Here is a 25523-nt window from a genome sequence, read left to right as displayed (position 1 = left end):
ACATCAGATTTCCGGTTGGGCGAACTGACGCTTGATTGGTGGGCTGATCTGAGATGTTGAGCTTGGAGGTGTGGTTTCCACACAGCCACGCCCACAGGAGCCTCAGCAGCCACACACCAACTCAGCTGAACTTCCAGGTCTTCTCGGGCTTTCTGGCGTTCAGGTTTCCGCGGTATGAGCTGTTCAGCCAGACAGCCTTTAAAACCGCGTCTACACTCGCTTCGGGAACTTGGAGGAAGTCGAGTGGTCTGCGGTTTTGCTGTGAGTGACTGGGAGATGGCGCCCCGTGGAAGGAATCCGAGAAGACCCCGCGGGACTCAAGAAACAGCTCGGAGACCACCTAGCGGAGCATCCAGAAGCTAGGTGAAGAGGAGCCGAGAGACTCTGCAGCTCTGTTTCTAATGCAGCGTCCTGCTCAGGATGGCTCTCATGTTCGGGAAAGCGAGAACGTGCAACATCGTGACGGTGCCAGAGCACGAGCCCGCGGAGTGCAATGTGGTTGTTCTGGGAGCTCTGGGTTCTGGCAAATCCGGTAAGATCTCTATAATGGTCTGTACTTACGGATGGTTTTGTCTTTTTTGCCAGTTTGCAGTTTGTTCCTCAGACCACTGGTTCCTCTCCCTGGTCCTGGAGAACCTCTAACCTGCACTTTTTAGTGTGTTAACCAATTAATCGGTTAATTAACAGGCTTTGTCTTAGATTAAGCGAGTAAGTTAGAGGAAAACCCCAAAATGTGCCCGACCTGGGTTGGGAACCTGCCTTAGACATCCCTGTATGACATTCCTTCTTAGTAAAAAATAACACGTGACCACAACTTAACTAACCTTATCTCCATCCCACGCCTTACTAGATGGTGGCTCTGCCTTAAGATCCTGTTCGCATATCTTACTAGGTCATGGGCAGAAATTGGCTCAGAATATATCTCATTCCCACACCTTTCTAAATTGGTCAAGTGTTTGGACCCCATTTCCACACCCCTTACAAAGCTGTGCCCATGACATAACTGTCACACCTTAATTGTCCTGTTTTCACACCTTTAATAAGTTGTGGCCTTGCATTAGGATCGTGTTCCAATCCTTACTAAGTCATGGCCACACAATAGTATCTCGTTTTCATGCCTTACTAAGTCGTGGCCGTGTATTAGAATCCAAGCACATCTTAGTTGGTTTTGGCCGTGACTTAATTATCTTGTTCCCATGCCATACTTAGTTGTGGCCATGATGTACACCACAGTTATCTCATTCCAATACTTTACTAGGTTGTGCACAGAGCTTAACAATATCATTCCCATGCCTTACTAAGTTGTAGCTATGACATAACTCACACATTAATAATCTTGTTTTCACACCTTTAATAATTAGTGGTCATGCATTAGGAGCTCATTCCCACGCCTTACTAAGTCATGGCCACAAGTTAACAATCACATCTGAATAATCTCATCATTTTACTAAGCCATGGGCAGAGCTTAACTATCTCACTGTGGTCATCACTTAGTTACCCTGTTCCCATACCATACTAAGTTGTGGCATTGGGATTTTGTTCTCACTTTTAATAGTTATTTTTATTAAGAAGGGATGTCACCAGTGGAGCTCTGTAGGCTGTGCTAGTTTAAACCTGATCATGATTGTGATGGAGAAACTGATTTTTTTAGGGTAGGGTAGACTGAGTTCAGTAGGTGGATATGATTTAAGTTTCTCTTAACAAATTGAGGATTAAAAATGGAAATGGGAGCCAGTGATGTTACTTTCAGCACATGCAATTACACATTTCCACCAGAGAGGTCTCCAAATCCCAAAAGCTTACATAGTGTAACATTAAGTGGCGATGCAAATTTATGTGAATTGCCCTGCGATGGACTGGTGGCCTGTCCAGGGTGTATCCTGCCTTCCGCCCAATGACCGCTGGGATAGGCTCCAGCACCCCCCCCCCCCCCGTGACCCTGAGGGAGAAGCGGCTTAGAAAATGTGTATGTGTGTGTGTGTGTGTGTGTGTGTGTGTGTGCGCGGATTTTTCTGTGATGAAAGCAAAGTAAGAAAGTTGCCCTCAAAGTAAACTTACGATGTCTTTGGAGCAGATATGTGTACAGTTAAAACTGACACTTAAAAAGGATGATAGTATGAATGTGCAGTATGAATATGGCACTTGAAACTGTAATGTAACAAAATGTTCAGCGTATTACATTTATTCTCAGTCTGCAAGTCTCTGGGGGCGGAAGTGCCTACTCAAATGTCATATTTCATGAGAATGTTTTTGGGGAAATGCACTTCCCATGGCCCCATGAGACCATATGTTATATAACCGACTGTAATTTCATGCTTGTAGTCACAGGAAGTTTGTGTTCCCTTTTTCCAGCCCTGACTGTGAAGTTCCTCACAAAGAGGTTCATTAGTGAATATGATCCAAATCTTGGTAAGTTGCACTCAATGTGTCCAATATGTTGTCCTTTGATCATTTATTACTCCACGTCCAAAGACAAATTAGACTGATTGAAGCAGCAGAAAACCATCATAATGTCATTTGTTGAGAACTCCAATTCTTGGAGTGGGGAGCGGTCCAGTACTTCAAGGCTTTCAGTCTTTGAAACTGGTTAATAAGCCGCAGTTATAATATATCACGATTTCGTCTTGCTCAAATCATAACCTGTTAAGCCATTAGTCATATGGTGGGCAGATGGATTGCAGGGAAAGTGCTGATTTTTATCCTAGGAGGAACAAGTCTGTTATGTAACTGATATGGTGAGAATGGACGGTCAGAGCTTTGATGCTGGAAAAAGAAGTGCAGTTGATGTCAATAAGTCTGATGAAAACTGTGTTGTAGATTTTCCTGGAAAGAAAATGTTTTTTACGTTCTGTTTTGTAGAGGACACTTATTCCTCAGAGGAGATCGTGGACCAGCAGCCAGTTCTGGTCAAAGTGATGGACACAGCCGACCAGGTAATTATAGTGCTTTGATTGAGTTTTATTTGAAACAGACACACTGGAGCAACATTGTTCTGCTTGAGGAGACATAAGAGTAGCACACGAGATGAACATTTCTGCTTAGGACCTTTGTATTTAATGGCCTTTTCTCCCTATAATCTTTATAGCTCTGGTATGATTATTCAGTTAAACAAATGAGCAATTAAAACTTACCTAACTTAGTAAGATCAACAAAAACATGTAATTTGCCCAAGGGGTGGCCAAACTTTTGCATAGTGAGTAAAAAAGCCACTTATATGTGTTTTGTTCATTAAAAGATTTTATTAAAGTTGGAATAGGTGATTTATTTTAGATTTATTTGAGATTTTTATTGGAATTCTTGAAATACTCTTTACATCCCGACAGCAGTCAGTAAGGCTACGTACACATTACAAGCCTCAATACTCAAATCCGATTTCTTGCTCAGATCTGATCTCGCTGACGTTTTGGTATAATCAGATGTGATTATGACCCAGATCTGTCATTAATGTGAGCGAACCGACATCCTCAAATGACCAGCATGGGCGCATCCTGATCAGTTCCTTGTTCATCATGAATAGCAAACACACTAATGAGCAGAACGAGCCTTTGCTGTGAAGATAACGTGACATTTGCGCTGCTGCCAAGGTAAGACTGAATGATGGCGCATGAGCAGTGGAAAAAAGGCACATAAATTCCAAACTGAGCGTTCACATTGAGGTCGCATGGCTACAAATCAGATACATATCCGATCCACATATGAAAGTGGCTCAGGTCAGATTTGAAAAGATCAGATTTGTGTGTCCGTACAGGCCTGAGAACATCAGACATCTAAAACATCTGAGTCACAGAATTGGATTTGTGTTGCTTCAACCTGGTAATGTGAACGTAGCCTAAGTCAAACGCTCAACAATAAAAAGAAAATAAAATGAAAAAACCTCATCCAGTCATTTCACTCTGACCGATTGGACGGGCTACCTGACCATCTACCTAGCTCACAACCTTCTCACATGTGTGCACGCTCTGCACTCGTATTCATTTGCTTCCATCATATGGGTTTGTCATACAGCTCTACACACACAAAGGTAGTGAGATAGCTTCACAAGGATGACAGTTACAAAGGTGCCTACAACCGCTTGTGCTGCTAAAGAAACAAAGACAAGAAAGGCAGAAGTAGAAAAGGCTTCAAGCAAAAAGAGGTTGAGTAAAGCAAGAGGTCAAAACCATTGGTGTGGCTGAAAGGCATGGAAAGTGAGGGTAAGGTTTCTATTGTTCTGTTGGACAGATAATTGTTGTTGTGTTAATGGGGGAATTCCTGCCCACGTTAGGAAGGTTAGGGAACCAGCCTTGTGACTGGAAGGTCGCCGCTTCGATCCCCTGTGCTGACAGTATGTGACTGAGGTGCCCTTAAGCAACATCCCTAACCCCCAACTGCTCCCCAGGCACTGCGTATAGGGCTGCCCACTGCTCTGGGCAAGTATGCTCACTGCCCACTAGTGTGTACGTGGTGGGTTAGATTGCAGAGGTGAAATTTCCCCGTTGTGGAACTAATAAGGGTCACTTAAAGCTCTACGCTTAATCTTAATAATTTGTCATTTTCTTCCATTATGTAGCCAATGCAGCTCGCTGCTAATGTAGCTGCATTATGTATTAGCCCAGCACTAATGTTAGCTAAGCTGTAGATCTAAGCTATCTAGCTATGGTTGTCTTGTATAATCTGTGTGTATCGCTGTTGTTGGAACAAAACCTTGTATCGCTAAAATGGTAACTTTACAGGAGAAGGAAAAAACCTATTTTGCTTTTAATGTAAGTCAATGGAACCAGACATTTTTGCAAGTCATTATGGGCTCTTTCTTTTTGTCCATGCAGCATGAAACTTACACACAATGTAAAAGGTGACAGGCATTTTCAAACTGTGTCAAAAAATGACAAGAAAAATGGAGATACGAGGTTTTGTGACAGCAGCGATATGTTTGTAGGCCGTGCGTGTTCATGTGTTTTGAGGGAGTGGCTTTGGAAGGGGGCTCAAAGTAGGGGGTGGGATGTTTTTAACTTGGAGCTTTTTTCAAAAACTAGCTTATTCTTCCTTAAAATCACCAACTGCATCTTTCATTTTTTGAGCTGGGTGCCCAAAGATCCTAGTTATGACTCTGACAGCAGCTACTCTTTACACTGTGCGAACGTTTTATGATGAATGGACCAAAAGAAATGGTGCAGAATAAAATAAAAGTTAACATTTTATTATGTTTTTGCCTTCACCTATAAACCATTTTGGAAATACTCTTTCTGATTGGACAGCATTGATGTTCTGTTTCTGTTTGTTTGCCATCAGGATGGGCCAGTAAACTGTGAGCGCTACTTGGGTTGGGCGAGCGCATTTCTCATCGTCTACAGCATTGATAACAGATACAGCTTCGAGGTGTGCCAGCAGTATCTGGAGACTGTTACGCTGTACACCAAAGGCCTGCAGTCAGAGGCTTCCATCATTCTATTGGGCAACAAAGTGGACATGGAGAGATACAGGTACATCTCACCATGTTGTTCCAATGCTGGACACAGAATATCATCACAACTTGCAGGAAATGTAGGTTTTCCTAAGATTTTCCGCTTTCTCCTCATCACGACAGTATCAGAAGGTTTCTAAGCAAATGACCAACACTATACTTGGTAGAAAGGTCTGGACATTGGGTAGTATGAATCATTATGAAGGGGTTAAAATGTAAAAATGAAAAATAAAAATTGTACAGCAGCAAGCAGACAAAGAACATTACTTTGTACTTTTATTAAATCAGTATTAGATTAAACTTCTTTGAGTTCTATTTGAAATACGCTTAAGATTTGTGATCTGTGGTAGACAGATATAAAAACACTACGCTCAGTATTACTGTAAATGATTTCAAATTAAGACCTTTATAGTGCTTAAATATTTAGCAATGGATTTGAGCAGTCAGGAACTCTTGGCTTTCTCTCATTAAAGGCGAGGTACTTTGGCTGTCCAAAATCAGAATGGTCATCTAACAGCTGGCTTTGATCTTGCTGAATGTGCACCTGTAATTATTTACATAACAGACTAAGTGGGTAGTTTATGTCAGGAAGGCTTTTAGGTAAAGCTGTTTTATTGCATGCAAGGTGCCAAGCACTTCCGTGTGTGGGTCAGTAGACATGTTTAATCCTTCATGTAATGGGTGGTCGATCTTCTATAAAGATTTATCCAATGGCATCAAGGCTAGAAGTGTGTGTGTATTTTTTTTTTTTAATTTTTAAAAATATGTTTCAGGCCAAACTTTATCTCAAAACTTTTAGTTTCTCAGACATCAGGTAGTGTATTTATAATAATAACTGTGCAGGAGCTTTTAGAGGCATTCAGTTCTTTAGATGTCTGGTTCCTATTACCACTACTGTGAACAGATCTGACTAGAACGCAGCATTGTTTACATCTGGACCATGCAATTATACCAGGCATTTTGGAAAATTGGTGGGCTTCCCCTTAAAAGGAATAATATGGATTTTAAGAGCAGCTTAAAAGAAGGGAGAAGCTTTTATGTTGAACCATTTTGGGCAGCAGCACTCATTCTTCTCTCTCTCTCTCTCTCTCTCTCTCTCTCTCTCTCTCTCTCTCTCTCTCTCTCTCTCTCTCTCTCTCTCTCTCTCTCTCTCTCTCTCTCTCTCTCTCTCTCTCTCTCTCTCTCTCTCTCTCTCTCTCTCTCTCTCTCTCTCTCTCTCTCTCTCTCTCTCTCTCTCTCTCTCTCTCTCTCTCTCTCTCTCTCTCTCTCTCTCTCCCTCTCATACATTTTCATTTTTGTTCTCTCTCAATTTGCTTTCATATTTTTTCTTTTATCTGTGTTACTCTCCTCTCTTTATCCTTCATTTTCTCTCTCTTCCTCACTCTGTCTCTCTCTTTTCATTTTCTCTCCTCTGTGTCATTGTTCTTTTCTCTAATTTTTTTTCTCTTCTCTTTCATTTCCCCTTTCTGTTGTCTCTTTTCTTTTTATCTCGCTCATTCTCTTTTTTTCAATCTATCTCTGTCAATCTATTCCCTCTCTCTCTCTCCTTTGTCTGTTTGTTGCTCTCTTTCTTTTCATCTTTCTTACTTGGCTCTGTCTTTCTATCTCTTTCTCTCTGCTTTCTTCCCTCTACCTCATTCTCTTTTTCTCTCTCATTCTCCCTCTTCCTTTCATATTATCACATTATCTCTCTCTCATTTTCTCTCTTTCTATCCTTCTCATTCTCCATCCCCCTCTCTTTATTCTCTCACATTCTTTCTCTTTTCTTTTTTTCCCCTTTCTCTGTCTCACTTCCTGCCTTTCTCTCTCTCTCTCAGACAGGTCAGTAAATCAGACGGAGCGTCCCTGGCTGCCCGCTTCAGCTGTCTGTTCTTTGAAGTGTCCGCTTGTCTGGACTTCTCATCTGTTCAGCACGTTTTTCACGAAGCGGTCCGTGAGGTCCGGCGTGAGGTGGAGAGAAGCCTGTCAGTCCGGCCGCTCTTCATCAGCGAAGACAGACCCACCATCAGCCTCTCGGCCGCACCTCCGCTACTGCCTTGCTACAAGGAGCTGCCCACCCCAGCCACCGCCAAGCTGGTCACTGTCAAGTCCTCAAGAGCTCAGAGCAAGCGCAGGGCCCCCACACTGACCCTCCTGAAAGGATTCAAGATTTTCTGACTCAATGCTGCCCCCTGTTGGTCCTGGGAGATAAATGGTTCAGAAGGTCTTCATAGACTTTTTGAGTACACCGCAAAGATGTTTTGCTTAAACGGCTCACTGAGTCATAAATACAAATTTGCCATAATATTAGGTTAACACAGTGAATCAAGCTGGCAACCAAAGTACCAGTTAATAACTTTTTTTGCAATAAGTGATGCTATTGGTCCATTACAGTTAACATTCGTGTTGTAAACCTGAGAACCTGACGACCTCGGTGCAAACATGTCATTGCAATTTTCCAACTTTACAAGATGGCCTGGACTGTCTGAATGCACCGCCAGTCAGAACTCACTCAAGGATACTTAAGACATCGACCTGCTGATGACGTTACCACATTAGTATCAGACTGCCCCTTAAATCTTTTTAAAACGGGCTTGAATTGCTGCTTATGCAAGTTACCTTAAGTGCTTTATTCCATGTACTGTAATAGACACTTTAACTTGTAGTCACCGTTAGTAGAGATGGCACAATATCACATTTACTTTTCTCATCATATTGAAACCGTGAGTATCTGCCTTTATGGAACTGATATTTGTTTCTTTATAAACTTCAAAGCTTTAAAATAAGCTATTTCAAATTAAAGCTGTTCATTTATGAAAGATGATCATACAAAAGGAGGCTGTTATTCTCTACTCAATAACTCTATTGACCCCCACAGGAAAAACTACACAGTTAAAATTTCACATCACGGTGTGAATGAGTGCTGTTTCAGGACAGATTTGTTACAGTATTGGATCACATTAATTCCTTTTTTTTAAATCCAGTATCCCATTGGATGTAAAAACTATACCGTAATGGTTGGTATAGTGCAGTGGATAAAACCTCTGCCTTGTATTCTTGTAGACTGGGGTTCAATCCCCATGTGGATCAGCACCCTATGCTATACCAATAAGAGTCCTTGGGCAAGACTCCTAACACTACCTTCACCTACCTGTGTAAAATGATCACATTGAACGTCACTCTGGATAAGAGTGTCTGCCAAATGCCATAAATGTAAATCCAGCATTTTCTGCTGATATTAATCACTATTGAGATCAATACTGAGAGAACATCTCTAATTGTTGAAGAATTACACTGTGAAATTGTTTAGCGTTGATTATAAATAAGGCTGTCACATTTATATTCACATGTGAGTCTTTGATTATATACTTTATTAAAACTAGTACCTAAACTGAATAAATTTATGTCAGGTTGTTCTAGGTGTCAGAGCTGATTGATAATCTTGACCGTAGGTGCCAAGGCAACAAACAACATCAGAGAAAGCAAGATTTCTAAACTGTTTTCATACACTGAATTCACCTTAGGCCAAGTGCTAATTATATAATTACGTAATTATGTATAGCAGAAGCTTTCATTGTGGATTTGTGGCTAAATGAACATAGAGCTGTGGCTGGTCTAGACATTACAGTCGGACTTTGCTTTGGACCTGTAGTCCAAAAGTTTGTAGACATCTGCTCATCCAGCATTTCTTCTGAAAACAGGGCTGTTAACAGGGAGTGCGCCTTTTGCTGCAATAACAGCCTCTATTTTTCTGGGAAGGCTTTACGCTAGATTTTGGAACATTGCTGTGAGGATTTGATTGAGCAAAGCTACTGGATGGAGCTCTATCACTCCAAAGAACACAGTTCCACTGTTCCATAGCCCAATGCTGGGGGCCTTTATACCTCTCTACTCCACGCTTGGCATTGAGCTTGGTGACATTAGGCTTTCGTGCTGCTGTTCCAGTGGAGATGGATTAGCTGAATCCACTAATTAAAAAGGTTGTCTGAACACTTTTTGTGCAGCAGCTTACATTACATTTATTGCATTACCACTTTTTAGTTTTGTCATGAGCATTTCAATACACTGCTCAAAAAAATAAAGGGAACACTCAAATGACACATCCTAGATCTGAATGAATGAAATATTCTCATTGAATTCTTTGTTCTGTACAAAGTTGAATGTGATGAAAACAAAATCACACAAAAATCATCAACGGAAATCAAATGTATTAACCAATGGAGGCCTGGATTTGGAGTCACACACAAAAACCCACTACAGGCTGATTCAGCTTTGATGTAATGTCCTTAAAACAAGTCAAAATGAGGCTCAGTATTGTGTGTGGCCTCCACGTGCCTGTATGACCAACCTACAACGCCTGGGCATGCTCCTGATGAGGTGGCAGATGGTCTCCTGAGGGGTCTCCTCCCAGACCTGGACTAAAGCATCCGCCAACTCCTGGCTCCTCAGTGTAGTTTTGTTCAGTGTAAGGTTCACTCAGATGCACTCAAATATTTACATTTACGGCATTTGGCGACTTACAATTTGATCATTTCATCATACACAGGTAGGCCAAGGTGGTGTTAGGAGTCTTGCCCAAGGACTCTTATTGGTATAGTGTAGGGTGCTTGAACCCCAGTCTACAGCGTAGAAGGCAGAGGTGTTAACCACTACACTAACCAACCAACCATTATGAAATAAGCATTCTGACCTAAAATCTAATATGTATTTGTCATGTTATGGAGTATTCTGCAGTGCAGTGTTTTGTCCTTCAGCTTGGTTCGATAGACTTCCCGATTTTATATCTTTCTTGTGCACTACAGTACCCAGCAGCCATTATGAAATAAAACAGAATGTACTGTACATTTTTAAATGGCAACACTGCTTTATGTGTACTGAACATTTTAAAATATGTACATTTTAATATCTCTTGTCAGAAATCAGTCTGATTTCTGATGAAGTTTACACATCACTCATTTATCTTTTCCTCCTCTCCATCCTCTGGAGAATCGGAATACAGATGTGAGACGTTTCCGTCCTTCCAAGTGACTATGACCTCTCCAGGCTTTGGCGCCTCCATCTCACTGTCGACCCCTGTTGGCTCAGTGTTGTCTGTGTGATTGTCCTGCTTTGGGGCAATGTGGGAGTTCATGTCATCCTTGGTGTGAGTGATGACCTGAAGCTCCTCCATCTCAAGTTTACTGGAGGGAGAAGCTGCAGCAGCAGCTTTGTACTGGGCTATCTTCTTCCTGTTTCTGCAGTAGACAAAGACAGTGAAGGTCAGAAAAGGAACGGTTTTATGCACCTTTTGATCCTGGAAAGCCGCTCTGACTTACTGCCTTCATTAAAAACCCAGTATTATGTGCTAGCCTGTTGTAACATCATTACGTTTTTAATTGGAATACTGACCTGCTGCCCATCATGCCCATGACCAGGAATGAAGAACCCAACAGCAAAGACACGAAAGACAGGGTCAGCATTGCCAAAATCCATGGTGTTGCTGTAAAAAAAGGGACACCATTTGTTGTTAGCATGCTAAACATTGGCTGTCATTCTGTAAACTGAATGCTAACTTTAGAAACTGTTGGGTGCCACTCATTTCTATGCAAATGGACCCTGTGCTAATCCCCACCAGTTTTCATTCAATGGTAGCATTTCTGTGGGAGTTTCTTTAATACCCATGTCATGGAAAACTGGGCCAAAATTTTTCACACCTAAACATTTCATGTTTTAAGCCAATTACTGTATGTACTTTATTTCCATAACAGGTCCTTTTAAAAACTAGCTAGAAAACAGGGTTATGTCAGATTTTCAGTGGGTCAAAAGTTTACACTCTTTTTTTAATATTTGGTGGCATTACCTTTTAAATGCTTGGCTCAGAGCAAATGCTTTTTTATCGGTTGCTCACAATACTTTGCCAGAATTTTGCTCATTCGTCCTGACAGAACTAATGTAACTTGCTCAGGTTTGCATGGACACACTTTTCCAAAGCGTTCCTTTTGTTGTCTTTAAGCCATTTTGTCACAACTTTGGAGGAATGCTTAGGATCACGGTCTTGCTGGAAGACCATTGTGTTCAGCTTTCTGGCTGATCCTCATTCCTCATGATGCCATCTATTTTTTTGAAATACAGAGGTAAGGCAACCCTCACAACACGATGCTGTCACTGCCGTGCTTCACAGTTGGGATGGTGTATTTTTGGATTAAAAGCCTCACCCTTATTCCTTCATGCATAGCACTGATCATTATGGCCAAAAAGTTTTTGTTTCATCTGACCAAAGAATGCTCCTCCAAAGGGCTAGGTCTTTGTCCTGGTGATCACCTGCAAAGGCCCATAGATGCAGCCTTTAAAGAGGCACTCTTTATGAACTCCTAATGATGACAATTAACCAATCAGAAGTTTCTGAAAGTCATTACATCAATTTCTGGTATCTTCCAGGCTGTTTAAAGAGAGTCAACTTGGTGTGTGTCAACTTTTGACCCACTGAAAATCCGATATGGTGAATTTAATGCTGTAATAAACATCTTGAAATAAACTCTGAAGTGAACAAAGTAGAAGCCCTAACTGACTTCCCAAAAGAAATGTGTGGAATAATTGAGTTTGAATCTCTTTAGCCTAAGTGTCTGTAAGTGAACCCCAAAGGGAAAAAAAATGCCTGAATATGTGTAAAAGCACTTCACAATGGGAAATAGAGTTATACGAGCGTGTGAATCCAGAGAAAATGTTCAGTCACCACCGTTTATGGCAACTTTATGACGACTTTCGTTTTTGCTAATGCACGGCCTGTTATCTTTGGATTATGACTCATGGGGAGGGTTGGTATGACTGTTTCAATGAGAGGAAAGGGCCGTGTAAACCTTTGCCAGATGTGTGTGTCTCCCGCTCAGTGTTGTGTTTCTGGATGTTTTCATTATTTAACTATAGATATTACTTTTATTAATTTCCATAGAGCAAATTTGGGCAGATAAATACCTGGAGGTCAATGGCCTGCCAGAGTTTAGTATTTTATCTACTTATCCACATTCAGGTTATGGATGGCTTGCTAATTAGCAGTTGGACTGTCCTAAATCTGTATGATAATACAGTATATTTCAATTGATATCTGAGGGTTGCGTTTTTCATAAAGGTATAACAATTGATTGATCGATTGATTTCAGGATTGGTATGATTTCAGCTCCAAAGCAAAAGATTGATTTGATTTTCCATGTTTTATGTGTTACTAGAGTCTTGATTCCGCTGAGCTGTAACTATATACCACATAGATCGGGTTTGATCAGTTTGATTTGGCCATAACCGTCCTCTAACAAAACCAGCTACAGAAATTCCAACCTCTAGAAGTAATAAGGGACATTACTTAGTGATGTCCTCAGTCGTGGATGATTGGGTATATTGGTTGGCCCAGGTATATATATATATATATATATATATATATATATATATATATATACACACACACACACACACACTCACCAGCCATTTTATTAAGTACACCTTGCTAGTAAAAGGTTGGACCCCCTTTTGCCTTCAGAACTACCTTAATTCTTCGTGGCAGACTTTCAACAAGGTGTTGGAAACGTTCCTCAGAGGTTGGTTATTTGAGTTCCTCTTGCCTTTCTATCATCTGGAACCAGTCTGCCCATTCTCCTCTGACCTCTGACATCAACAAGGCATTTTTGTCCACACAACTGCCACTCACTGGATACTTTCTCTTTTTCGGACCGTTCTCTGTAAACCCTGGAGATGGTTGAGTTGCAGCTGTGTGATTGGCTGATTAGCTATTTGTGTACTGGCAACTGAACAGTGGCCGGTGAGTGTATATATGTACTTTACTTTGATAGGTTGGACCCAGATACCTCATTTTAACCATTGACAGTGGTTTCCATGAAAAATGGTAAATGAAAGACCCATGGAATAGTTTTTAATACTCCTCCTCCTCCTACTACTACTACTACTTCTACTACTACTCCTCCTACTCCTACTTCAACTACTCCCCCTCCTACTACTACTTCTACTACTACTACTCTTACTCCTTCTCCTCCTACTACTACTACTCCTCCTAATAATAAAAAATAATAACAATAAATAATCTTAAATATACCTTAAATAACCTAATAAATAATAATAAATAAATAAAGTGTATAAAATCAATACACTGTTTTAAATGATTAGGCCAAGTAGAATACTCACGGTCTTCAGAGCGATAAAACCACCTGAGATACTCTCTCTGTTCTGGGGTCATGGGGGTGCCCATTTGGTCCCTCTCATCCTCTGTAAGCTCGTTGCCTTCGCTCTGCCTTCTGGATCCTGTGGGGCCAACACAAAAAAAAACTTAATGTAAAAATGAATCATGCATTTAATACAATAAATCACTGTTTGACCCTAATATAACTGTGCCACACATTTCCATTCTGTCCAACAGAGTCAGCAGCTTTCTTAACTGAATATATAGGTTGATATTTTGACTTGGTCATTCAAACAGCCCCCTTCTTAAGTGTCACATTCTCAGGTCAGGTTGTTTTGAGTAGAGACCTCCATTCTGTCCAACAGAATGGTCTCTACTCTTTAGTTTTTTTTTTTTTGTAGGGGGAGTTGCTGCTGGTTAGTGCAGTGTGGTTCAGGATTAAGGGCAGCTTCTAGCTAGAGCTTAATAAGGTATCATTCTGTTATTTGTTCTTTAGCCATTGTTTTATCTGACCCTTCTGTCCTACTTACTAACCGTCTGGCCTAAATCCATAATTCTCTTAAGGATTATAACATCATAATATGAACTATTTTAGATCGTCTTCCTTTCTAGAATCAGCCACATTGACCATCCATGTGGATATAGGAGGCATGAGGTGATTTAGGATTGTACCTTCATTCTGGGTGATCTGCTGATCTTTAGTCACTTTACTTTAATGGCTCACTAATGTGTTTTAAATTGTCTTGGTTTTATGCTTGAAATCAGTCATAATTTATTTGTAGATGACCAGCCTCTTTTTAGAATTAAACAGGTAGTTATATTGTTCCTTTAAGACTGATGTATGTATATGATCTCTGTTCTGATTGGCTGCCCTGTATTGCACCTCATTCAAAAGGCAGTCCACTCTGAAACAGGCCTTAAAACTTCAGAATCATTGGGCGGAGCTAAATTGCTGTAGTTTGAATAGACAGATACATGTAAATGTATTGAGTTATCATGACATCACAAAAGCAATATATTCAAAAGGGATTTTTCCAGCTTAATTATATGGACTGTATGGGCTGGGTATGTTTCAGTAGGTAATGGCTTTGAAACTATAAAAGGCCCACTTCACTTAAAACCCTTTTTTTTTAAATACAAGTGTTTCAAGTAGAATGCAAAACATGTTAGTAAGTTTCAACGGATACCATTCACACCTCAGTCCATATGTTAACATATTACATCAAATACATGAGAGACTGTCCCGTCTCAGACTCACTCAGCCTGTCCTGGCAGATGCCGCCTTCATCCAAAGACTTCCACATGTAATTCTTTCCGCTGTTGGTCAGAGTCAGCTCTCCTCTGTCCGCGGTGAGCTCCAGAGGACGGCTCACACTGATCAGCCTGCGGTTCACACACTGCCACTTCAGGTGGTCTTCGCCATCACATTCAACTGTCCGGACAGGGTCATCACGGAGGGCAGACAGGCATTTCTGTGTACCTACATTCATGAGGAACCACGTCTCTGTCCAGACCCACTGCTGGAGCTGTGAGTCCAAACTGCATCTCCTTAACTGAACTCCAGCATCTATGCCAGAGTCCTCCAGACACAGGCCTTCCAGAGCACTGTGGATCATGAAGCTGTTCGCACCTGTATAAACACAGAACGTGTATGTGTGTATACATTCCCACCATGGATACAAGCAACCCCATTTCCAAAAAAGTTGGGATGCTATGTAAAATGTAAATAAAAACAAAATGCAATGATGTGAGAATGATTTAAACCCTGTATCTTATTCAAAATAAAACTGCAAAGACAACATATCAAATGCTGAAACTGAAAAAGTTTTTTGTTTTCTGCAAAATATTTGCCCATTTTGAATTTGATGCCAACAGCATGTTCCAAAAAAGTTTGGATGGGGGCAACAAAAGGCTGGTAAAGTTTTGCAATGCAAAAAAACACATGGTGGTTAATTGGCAACAGGTCGGTAACATGATTGGGTACAAAGAGCATCTCAGAGGGTTTCAGTTTGATCAAATAGTGCAACAATTCGAGAATAAGGTTTCTTAATGCAAGATAGCAAAGAACTTGTGCTTTCCATCATCTACGGTACATAATATCATTAAAAGAGAATCTGGAGAAATCTCTGTATTAAAGGGACAAAGCCAATATCCATTATATGCTGGCTGTGATCTTTAGGCCCTCAGGTGGCACTGCATTAAAAAAAGGAAATCACTGGGATTAGCATGGGCTGAGGAACACTCAGCTTGTTATCAGTGAACACTTCAAAAGCCAGTATTCATGATGGTGTAGGGGTGCATTAGTTCTTATTTCAGCAAGATGATGCCAAACCACTTTCTGCATATATTACAACAGCATTGCTTTGTATTAAAAGAGCACAGGTGCTGAACTGGTCTGTCTGCAGCCCAAACTGGTCAGCCACTGATAACATTTGGCCACTATGAAATGAAAAATATATCTAAGGAGGCCCAGAATGGCAGCTGTTGAGCAGCTGAAATCCTATGTTAAGCATGGAAAACATTTCACTTTCAAAACTACAGCAGGGTCTCCTCAGTTCCCACAGACTTCCAGAGTGTTGTTTAAAGAAGAGGTGATGAAACACAGTGAAAAACATTCCCGGGCCACCATTATTGGAATGTGTTGTTGGCATCAAATTCAAAATGGACAGGTTTTTCAAAAAGGAATAAAATTTCTCCGTTTCAAAATTTAAAGTGTTGTCCTTGTATTCTTCTTCTTCTTCTTCTTCTTCTTCTTCTTCTTCTTCGTCGTCTTTCGGCTGCTCCCTTTAGGGGTCGCCACAGCGGATCATCTGCCTCCATCTTGCCCTATCCACTGCCTCCTCTACTTTTACACCAACCATCTCCATGTCCACCTTCACTACATCCATAAACCTTCTCTGATGTCTACGTCTTCTCCTTCTGCCCGGCAGCTCCATCTCCAAAATTCTTTGACCATTATATCCACTATTCCTCCTCAACACATTTCCAAACCATCTCATCCTGGCCTCTCTGGCTTTATCTCCAAACTGCTCCACCTTCCCTGTCCCTCTGATCTGCTCATTTCTAATCTTGTCCATCCTTGTCACTCCCAACAAAACTGTCTTGTAAACCTTCCCTTCCACTCTTGCTGCTATCCTTCTGTCACACATCAGCCCTGACACCCGTCTAGACCCACTCCATCCTGCCTGCACCCTCTTCTTCACCTCTTTTCTGCACTGTCCATTGCTCTGGATGGTTGACCCAAGATATTTGAAGTCATCCACCTTTACGACCTCTACTCCTTGCATCTTTACCTTTCCACCTGCCTCCCTCTCATTCACACACATGTATTCCATCTTGTCTCTACTGACCTTCATTCCTCTCCTCTCCAGTGCAAACCTCCACCTCTCCAGATTCTCTTCCACCTGCTCTCTACTCTCACCACAGATTACAATGTCATCTGCAAACATCATGGTCCATGGAGCCTCCTGCCTGACCTCATCTGTCAACCTTTCCAACACCATTGCAAACAAGAAGGGGCTCAAAGCTGATCCCTGATGTAACCCTACCTTCACCTTGAAACCATTTAAATATGGTTAGTAAATTGAACTTGTGCCCTAAAATGTATTACAAATATACATTATAAAATTCTAGAACATTTACATTACATTCTGTATGTGTAAACCATTTTAAGCCAAACATCACAATAAATGAAGTTATTTTAGCTCATGTAAACAGTTGAGAACCTTGTTATGCCACGTTACCTTGCCACGTGAGGCACAGCGCCACCCACAGCCACAACATTTCTTGAACGGGAACAATCAGAGTCTGTCAGCGTTACACAGGAAAGCACAGTAAGTACAGCATGAATTTGCCTCATTGATTTGTTCAGAGTTTTGTCATCAATACGCATCAACCTAAGGGTTTATACCTTTATTTGGTCCACTCTACTTGTTCTAACTGATCCTGGGCTATCAGGCAGGCAGATTTCAGCATGTTCATTTCATGCATAAGTCCACAAAAATCTCAGTGTCAATATTACAGCTAACAACATGTTATTACAACATTTCCTCCTTTTCTGTACTTTATAGCACAGCTGTTTATCCAGAAGGCAAGGCAGTGCAATAACGAAACTTTTCATCTAATAACTGATTCACTTAAATCAGGCAGTCATTTAATTTCAGCTTTATATAGTTAATGCATGCATAAATGTATGTACGGTTGTATCCAAAAGTTTGAACACCCCTGGTCAAATTACAGCTTGTTGGTTGCCTATAAAAATATATACACTTCTCTGATTTTCTGTACTTTCCTCCATTTAAACGTCATTTTTGTTATTTTATACGCAGTACAAGTGTAGACACAAATATTACAAATATTACAAACTATTTGCTTATTTTACTTTTTAAGAATTCTGCAAACAAGAAATGAAGAAAATGATCAGTCATCTCCCTTGAGATTTGATTTCCACTTACTTTTGAACCATTTCATACACTTTACTACAACCAAACTGGTTTCATATTGTTAAAAACATATTTTGTATTTGTATTTGAACGTATTTGAACATCGATTCCAAACTTCTGAACCTTCACTGTATATACAGCAAAAATTATACTTTCAAAAAAGATGAAGGAATTCACTCAAAGTCCATAAAACTTGTCAGACGCCCCAACAGATAAGCACTTTAAAACTCCTTCAGTTCCTCAGTGTCACAACTACACAACTTATATTTTAGCTTCATAGAAGTTATCAGATACTTCATAGTATACTGAATAACAACTGAATAAAAAGCCTGTGCTGTAAGATGTTGATGTAAATGGCACAAACCTGCTATTCAAATCATTCTCAGCTTTTATCACACATCTAAATGAACACAGCTATGCCAAAACGTCAGTGAAAACATAAGCAGGCCCCTGCTTATCTACAACTTAGCCTTATCAGAGTCATTATAATGCATAATGAAAAGGTAAAGAGGTGCTACTCACCCACAGCGCACAGCTCACGGGACAGGTATGAAGAAGTTTATGCACGCTGGGCGTCCTCAACCCACACCGTTTCCAAAGTTCAAGTGGGAGGAGATTTATTCAGTTGAATTCTTCCCATTTTATTGTGTGGTTTATGTCCTTCATTCACTCCCTAGAGGGTAATTTCACAGCCTGCACTGGATTTGCTTGATTTAAATCAATGAAAAATGTTACACAAACACAATTATTGTAACGTGAAGGACAGAACTGTGTTGGTCTAATGTGTTGTGAAAATGTTGTACAGTCCCTGTTAAAGTTTATACTATGCTGTATGTTACTGTAAAAAGGTGCTTTATAACCCTGATTTAGGCCTCCTGCTGATGAAAATGATTGCAGTCATCGTCCCTTTAGGTGCTGTTAGTGCTCTTCTCTCTGAATCTGCAAGGCCGCTGATCAAGGCTTTTTGGTCAGTGTTTGATTAGCCTTGTCAGTAATGGATCAGAGGAGAGGAGGAAAAAGGGTTTCTGACTCAGCGGTCAAACACCGGGCACATGCAGCGATGTTTGCTCATGTTAGTCGTTATTCTTTTATGGCTAGAGCTTCGTGCCACACAAGGTGAATGACCTCTGGGTCATTTGCTGTGTGTAAAGTGACAAAGATATTGTGGGCTTTAACTTTGTTTTTTCGGTCTTGGCATTTCATATATAGCCACTATCAAAACGAATAGCTGGAATTCTGGGCCAATCATTATCCTAAAGCTTGTCATTTGATTATGAAACTACAACCTTTTTCCAAAAAGTTGGGACGCTGTGCAAAATGTCAATAAGAACAGAAGGCAAGGATCATTGAAATCCTATATTAAATTGAAAATAGTACAACGTGTTAAATGTTGAATATATATGCCCATTTTGAATTTGATGTCAGCAACACTATTTACATTTTGCAGCCTTTTTTTGAAAATAGGGTTGTAAAATAAAGGTTCTCTAGTGAGAGTGAGGAGCAGGACCCCCATGTGGACCTTTAGAGTTTAAAGGGTGAAACTGGGATCAAGAAAGAAACAGAAACTTGTTCAGACTTTTTTTTATTCATTTTAATATTCATTTTATTCATTTAATTATTCATTTTCCCCCTCAAATAAAAGATGTGCAGTGTAATAACATCAAATATGTGATTCAACACAATCAACACTTTGGAAAAATGAATGAAAGAAGAGAAGAAACAAAGCCATATGTTACTAATTGTGCTTTAGTTAGTGCTCGGAGTCCCAGATATAATCAGTTACTTTATTCCAGGCATGTGGTCGACTTGAACCTTGGACTGTGTTTTACTTTCGATAAAGTGCAATACAAAGTAAAATGTAAAATGTTCAAATATGATGATATTTGGCTTAAAATAAAACAACATTGCCAGTGTAGACACACCCACCTGAAGGAGCTGAGCATCAGGTACAGGCCACTCCCTGTCAATCAGCTAAAGTCATAAGGTCAACATAATTAAGCTTGTACTCATTACGCTTGCCAGATGTCCTTCTCTGTAGCTGCGCCCAAAGTCACATACTACTGCACAATACAGCATAATACTGCACATGATACACTAATGAATGGACGTCTACTGGTGGTGCGCTTCTATACTTAAGCAATAGAACATGAGAGGGAGTGTGTTATCACAAAATCTCGGAAATCATGGCTGTTATTTGGTTGCTGTAGATCATTGTAGTGATAACACACAACCTCGAGTGTTCTATTGCTTTTATACAACAGTTAAATAATAAAGTAATAAACGAATAAACTGCTGTGAATGGCGTTTAATATGTTTTAATGTTTGCAATTCCTTCTGCCAATTTACAGTTCCTTAACAAGCAGCTTGTTGCTACGTCAGAGTAATGAACTCCGCCCACTTGCTGCACAGCTCTCTGTTCTCTGTTCTCCAAGTGACAGTTTTGGGAATTTAGTGTAGGCCCATCTTCATAGTTTGAACGGCTGTCGGTCAAATGTAATCTTCAAAGCGTGCACAAAGTAAGAAGTAAAAACGTTTAAATAGCTTGAGCATCTCCTACAGCTGTCAAAGTTGTTGCTTAGCAACGGTATCTTAGCAGAGTGATACAGTGTTTGTGAAATATCTGATGTTTCAGCGAAATATCAGTACGGTTAGAACGCTTCTCAACCAATCAGCTTGCATGGCCGGAACTAAGTGTTGTATAATTGTACTATCTACTATGGCAGTATACGGTTTTAGAGGCAGCCTATGCCTTGGCTTTTACAATCAAAATTATTGAATGGAATTGACTTCATCTGTTTTTGTCAATGGTTTTTGGTGGCACGGTGGCATGGTGGGGCGCTGTCGCCTCACAGCGAGGAGGGCTTGGGTTTGATTCCCCGGCCGGGCGACCAGGGTCCTCTCTGTGTGGAGTTTGCATGTTCTCCCCGTGTCTGCGTGGGTTTCCTCCGGTTTCCTCCCACAGTCCAAAGACATGCAGTCAGGCCAATTGGACATGTTACATTGCCCCTAGGTGTAAGTGTCTGTGTCTGTCTGTCTGCCCTGCGATGGACTGGCGACCTGTCCAGGGTGTATCCTGCCTTCCGCCCGAAGAGTGCTGGGATAGGCACTTAGAAAATGGATGGATGTTTTTGTCAATGAATGGAGTTCAATCAAATATTTCTCCAATCTAACAGGCCTTGTTTTAATATTGATAATCCCTCATGCCAGAGAAGTAGTAATCTTTCGCTGTACACATAGAGCCATAAAACTGATGCAATCTCAGGTTCAGCTCAGCTTTTTTTATACTTCGGGGTGGTTTGGTGTGAAATCCTCCACTTACTGAAACTTACTGACTCAGTATTCTCCACAGTAAGGGTGATGCCTGAGGAACTAAAAGGAGAATTTCACAGATTTTTCAAAATTTCAGCATAAAAGAATCAGTGAGATGTAAGAAGCATTTTATGTCTCTAAAAGCTCCGCTATAGAAAGGTGTTACATGAAACATATATGGGTACATTAACTGAGTATAATGCATGCATTCACTGATTCTTACAACACTGTTTGGTTTTGAGATAAAATGTATTTTTTTATATCCATTCTTGCAGAGATGTACATGGAGGGCATTGCGAGGCAAAAAAAACTGATCTACTACCATTTTGCTATCATCAACATTACATATAAAAACAAATACATATAAAAAAGACGTGTGGGTTCACAGGTCATTCTGGGTAGTAAATAAAATGGCTATATTTGCTTTGTAGATACCATGACCCCAGCACCACTGTAAAGAAATCATGTTTTAGCTTCTCTACAGTTATTGATTGAATGATTTGTTTACATATTTCAGTGATTGAAATGTGCAGAAATTTATAAAAAATGTTGGATTCCCTTTTAAGGGTGACTACTCAGAATTTGACCAAATGGCCTGCAGGTCACATGTTATTTTACAGAATTTATTTATTTAATTTTTTATTTTTATGTGCTAAAGTGTGATACTGTGAAAAAGTATATTTATATCAGAACATTATAACACAAAGCTTCTATTTGAAATAACTTTTATATTATTCAATGGTCTCATAAACTGACAGTGGAAATATTAACATAAGGCATTTTAGTCAATTCTTATTTTTACTGTATTGAATGAAGGAGCTACAGTATTGATTCCAACTGTGCTGTGCCAGGGGTAAAGTTTGGTGGAGGAGGGATAATGTTATGGGGTGTTTTTCAGGGGTTGGTCTAGACCCCTTAGTTCCAGTGAAGGGAAATCTTAATGCCTCAGCATAACAAGACATTTTGTACAATTCTATCCTTCCAGCTTTTTGAGAACGATTTGGGGAAGAACCTTTTCGGTTCCAGCATGGCTGCACCCCAGTGCACAAAGCAAGGTCCATAAAGTCATGGCTGGGTTGAATTTGGTGCGAAATAACTTCACTGGCCCTCACAGAGCCCTGGCCTCAACCCCATCGACCACCTTTGAATGAAATATAATGGAGATTGTGAGCCAGACCCTCTGACCCAACATTAGTGTCTGACCTCACAAAGGCTCTTCTAGATGACTGGGCAAAATTTCCCACAGACAGTCCCCAAAGTCTTGTAGAACGCTTCCCAGAAGAGTGGAAGCTGCTAGAGCTGCAAAGGAGGACCTGCTCCATATTAATGTCTATGGATTTAGAATGGGATGCCATAAAAGCTCCTGTAGGTGTAATGTGTAGGTGTCCCAGTACTTTTGTCCATACAGTGTATCAAAGGGTCTTCATGTCCATTCCCCTACAGCTCTGACCTTGACGGAGAAGCGGCTTAGAAAATGGATGGATGGATGGATGGAAATTCCATAATGTTTGTCCTCCTGACAGACATTAAGTGAGTGAAGTCTCAGGAAGTTAATCACCAGATTAAATCACCAGTAGCAAGCAGCTGGCAGCAGGTGGCGGTAGCAGAAAATACAGCACTGGGATTCCACTGCCAGGTCCTAACTCTGAACCTTCTGATGCATTTGGGTCATTTTGCTTGAAACAGTTGTATGCTTCAGTCAGCGATACTGGACATGAACAACTCTGCACTGGAGAGACTTGCATTAGCTCAAAACCTTTATTTTACATGCTGCTGTTTACTGAATAGCTGTGTGTGGTCTCAGGTCCAGGCCTCTAATGAGTCTAATGAGGGATTATGAAAATTATCAGCTTATAAACTAAGCCAAAATACTCAAAAGGGCATTGACTGTTTACATGTTTTATGTGAAAGAATCTCTCTACTTTGCTGTCCTTCTGCTTTCTTTTTTTGCATCCACTTAAAGATACTAATTTAAAATATACACCGATGTTATTCTCTGCTTTACTCAAACCATCAAGTGTCCACACGAAAACTGTCACCTCCAAATGATTTGTAAAATGTAAAACTTTGCTTTCCTTTTTTTTTTTTGTCTGAACAAGAACGACTATGATCAGAACCCATAGTATGCGATTATGATGATTATTTTCCACTGGAAACGTCATATTCTCAGACTCTGACCACTCTAAAGATGTTTATGTATGGAAACTACGTCACTAGCGACTAATAATCATAGTTTCACACTATTATAACCACCAGTAGGACAGTAATGTTATTGCTGTTATCTCAACACAGTAGTAACGGTCGTTTATCGAGCGATTTTGCCCGTGGTTTTAGGAACACAAACAAAACTTCGGTCACAAATGTTGTGTTTTGCTTTGAGGACGTGTGACGTCCCAGTACGCGAAAAATGTGTCTTTATTTTTGACCCGTGATTCACTTTCGTAACCGAAAACAGAGCGGGTGCTGACGCAATGACGTACAGAGTGTACTCAGGCTGTGTTCCAATAAGAGCAGGTGTGTTCCAACTAAAACTCTTAGGAAGTCTGTAGAATTCTAGAAGGCCAAGCAAGGACGTGGGATTCTAGAACGCTTAAGTAGCGTAGGCTATAGGGTTCTAATATAGAGGAGTTTCGTTAAGCATTCTAGAACTGTACTAAAGGGCAGAGGTGGACGAAGTACACAAATCATGTACTTGAGTTAAAGTAAAGATACCCAAGGTAAAATATTACTCCAGTAAAAGTAGAAGTCCTTACTCTAGACATCCACTTGAGTAAAAGTACAAAAGTATTTGGCTTCAAATGTACTTAAGTATCGAAAGTAAAAGTACTAAAAGAGTAATTATGGCTCTGATGTCCTGTTATCATTTTTATAACCAGACTGGCTTCAGGAACTCATTTCAGGTGAAAGTCCTCCAGTGTCTCTCTTGGTAAACCAGTCTTTTAATAGAACGTCATTAATTAGTGACGCTGACGTCTATTAAAATGATCAGAAGCACAAAACACTGAAGGTAAACAGTTTCCATCAGGGAGAACCGAGTGGCTCTGAAATCACTTTTACACACAAGCAAAGTTTCAGTTTCAGATTACTTTGTAAATTAGTTACAAGTTGAATAAAAACTGGCTTTAAACTCAGGATCACTAATAAGTTTTCCTTTACTATGTTGATCTGTAGGCCTCTGTTCATAAACATAAACCAGCCCAAACTAATTTACTATAAAATGAAAGTGTTTGTAGAAATTCAGAAAAAAAGAAACGCGTCAGTCACGACTGCATATGTGGACATATTTCTATATTGTGCTCTATTTACACAAAGTTAGGTTAGTTCATCATTTAGGTGACGTGTGTGCTCCCAAAGTTTTACGCTGCTGCGCTGACGTTGAACCGTGCGCTGCACTGGGTCGGTATGACCAACAGGTCAAAACAAGCTCAGAACAAAGTGACCGCTGGGCCCTGATTGGTGCTCTGGCTTTGCACTTCTTTCGTTTTGACATGTTACGTTTTTATACACACAGAAACCAAAAGGAACGACAGATTTCTCAAAATGTAGGAAAAAGTCAGATATTAGACTCTGAAATGTAGTGGAGTGAAAGGAAAAAGTCGCCCAAAATGGAAAAACTTAAGTAAAATACAGATACATGAAAAAACTACTTAAGTACAGTAACTAATTACATTTACTTAGTTACTGTCCACCACTGCTAAAGGGCACTATAAGACCTAGATATCAAAAGAGAATAGTAATCAGTTCAAGTAGTAATACGTAGTCACACTTCCTCAGCTTCGTGTACTGTAGATGCGTTGGTCCCTTCTTGAGCATTTTCAAGTTAAAGTATTTTGACTCAACTGATTACCAGAGTATGGAGATCAGTTTTATAGGCATTAGCACTAATTCTAGTTCCATTTCTGTTCATTTACTCTGTGCTTAAAGGGAAACTCAACCATTTTTCAAGTTTTTGCATAATTAAGTTGTTAACACAGTCATTCAGAGTGGTTTGGTGTGAAATGGTCTGTTCTAGAGAAACTTGTTGAGTCAGAATTGTTTACAGTGGTGGTGAAGGAACCAGACATCCACCTCTAAAAGCATCCTCACAGAAAGTCATTACATTATATGGATAGAAATACACAGCCTGATGTCCGAGACACTGTTTTACGACAGCTTTGAGAAGATTTTGGTTCTAAAATATTTTTTAAAAGCT

At 40.3% G+C, this 25523-nt stretch overlaps 2 protein-coding genes across 3 annotated transcripts; one reads left to right on the top strand and one right to left on the bottom strand.

The window, feature by feature from the left end:
* The first annotated feature begins 102 nt into the window (after window positions 1-102).
* rasl12 (RAS-like, family 12) lies at window positions 103-8253 on the top strand. Of its 2 annotated transcripts, XM_017699541.2 has the most exons (5): window positions 103-532; window positions 2353-2409; window positions 2860-2933; window positions 5269-5459; window positions 7258-8253. In XM_017699541.2, exons 1-5 carry the CDS (start codon window positions 421-423, stop codon window positions 7595-7597), a joined length of 774 nt encoding a protein of 257 aa, XP_017555030.1. In that variant the 5' UTR covers window positions 103-420; the 3' UTR covers window positions 7598-8253. The 2 variants fall into 2 exon arrangements, with proteins under 2 accessions (XP_017555030.1, XP_017555031.1); XM_017699542.2 differs by lacking the exon at window positions 2353-2409.
* A 2006-nt stretch (window positions 8254-10259) lies between these two features.
* On the bottom strand, window positions 10260-18596 carry si:cabz01068815.1 (solute carrier family 51 subunit beta). Its single transcript, XM_017699540.2, has 6 exons — window positions 18545-18596; window positions 17324-17387; window positions 14839-15210; window positions 13586-13702; window positions 10808-10898; window positions 10260-10653 (listed from the first exon to the last, which is right to left on the bottom strand). Exons 2-6 carry the CDS (start codon window positions 17361-17363, stop codon window positions 10368-10370), a joined length of 906 nt encoding a protein of 301 aa, XP_017555029.1. The 5' UTR covers window positions 17364-17387; window positions 18545-18596; the 3' UTR covers window positions 10260-10367.
* Window positions 18597-25523: the final 6927 nt, after the last annotated feature.

Source organism: Pygocentrus nattereri, chromosome 15 (genome assembly GCF_015220715.1).
Source record: "Pygocentrus nattereri isolate fPygNat1 chromosome 15, fPygNat1.pri, whole genome shotgun sequence".
NCBI lineage: Eukaryota > Metazoa > Chordata > Actinopteri > Characiformes > Serrasalmidae > Pygocentrus > Pygocentrus nattereri.
Note: the sequence above shows the minus strand (reverse complement) of the source record. Positions and strands in the feature narration are given on the sequence as shown.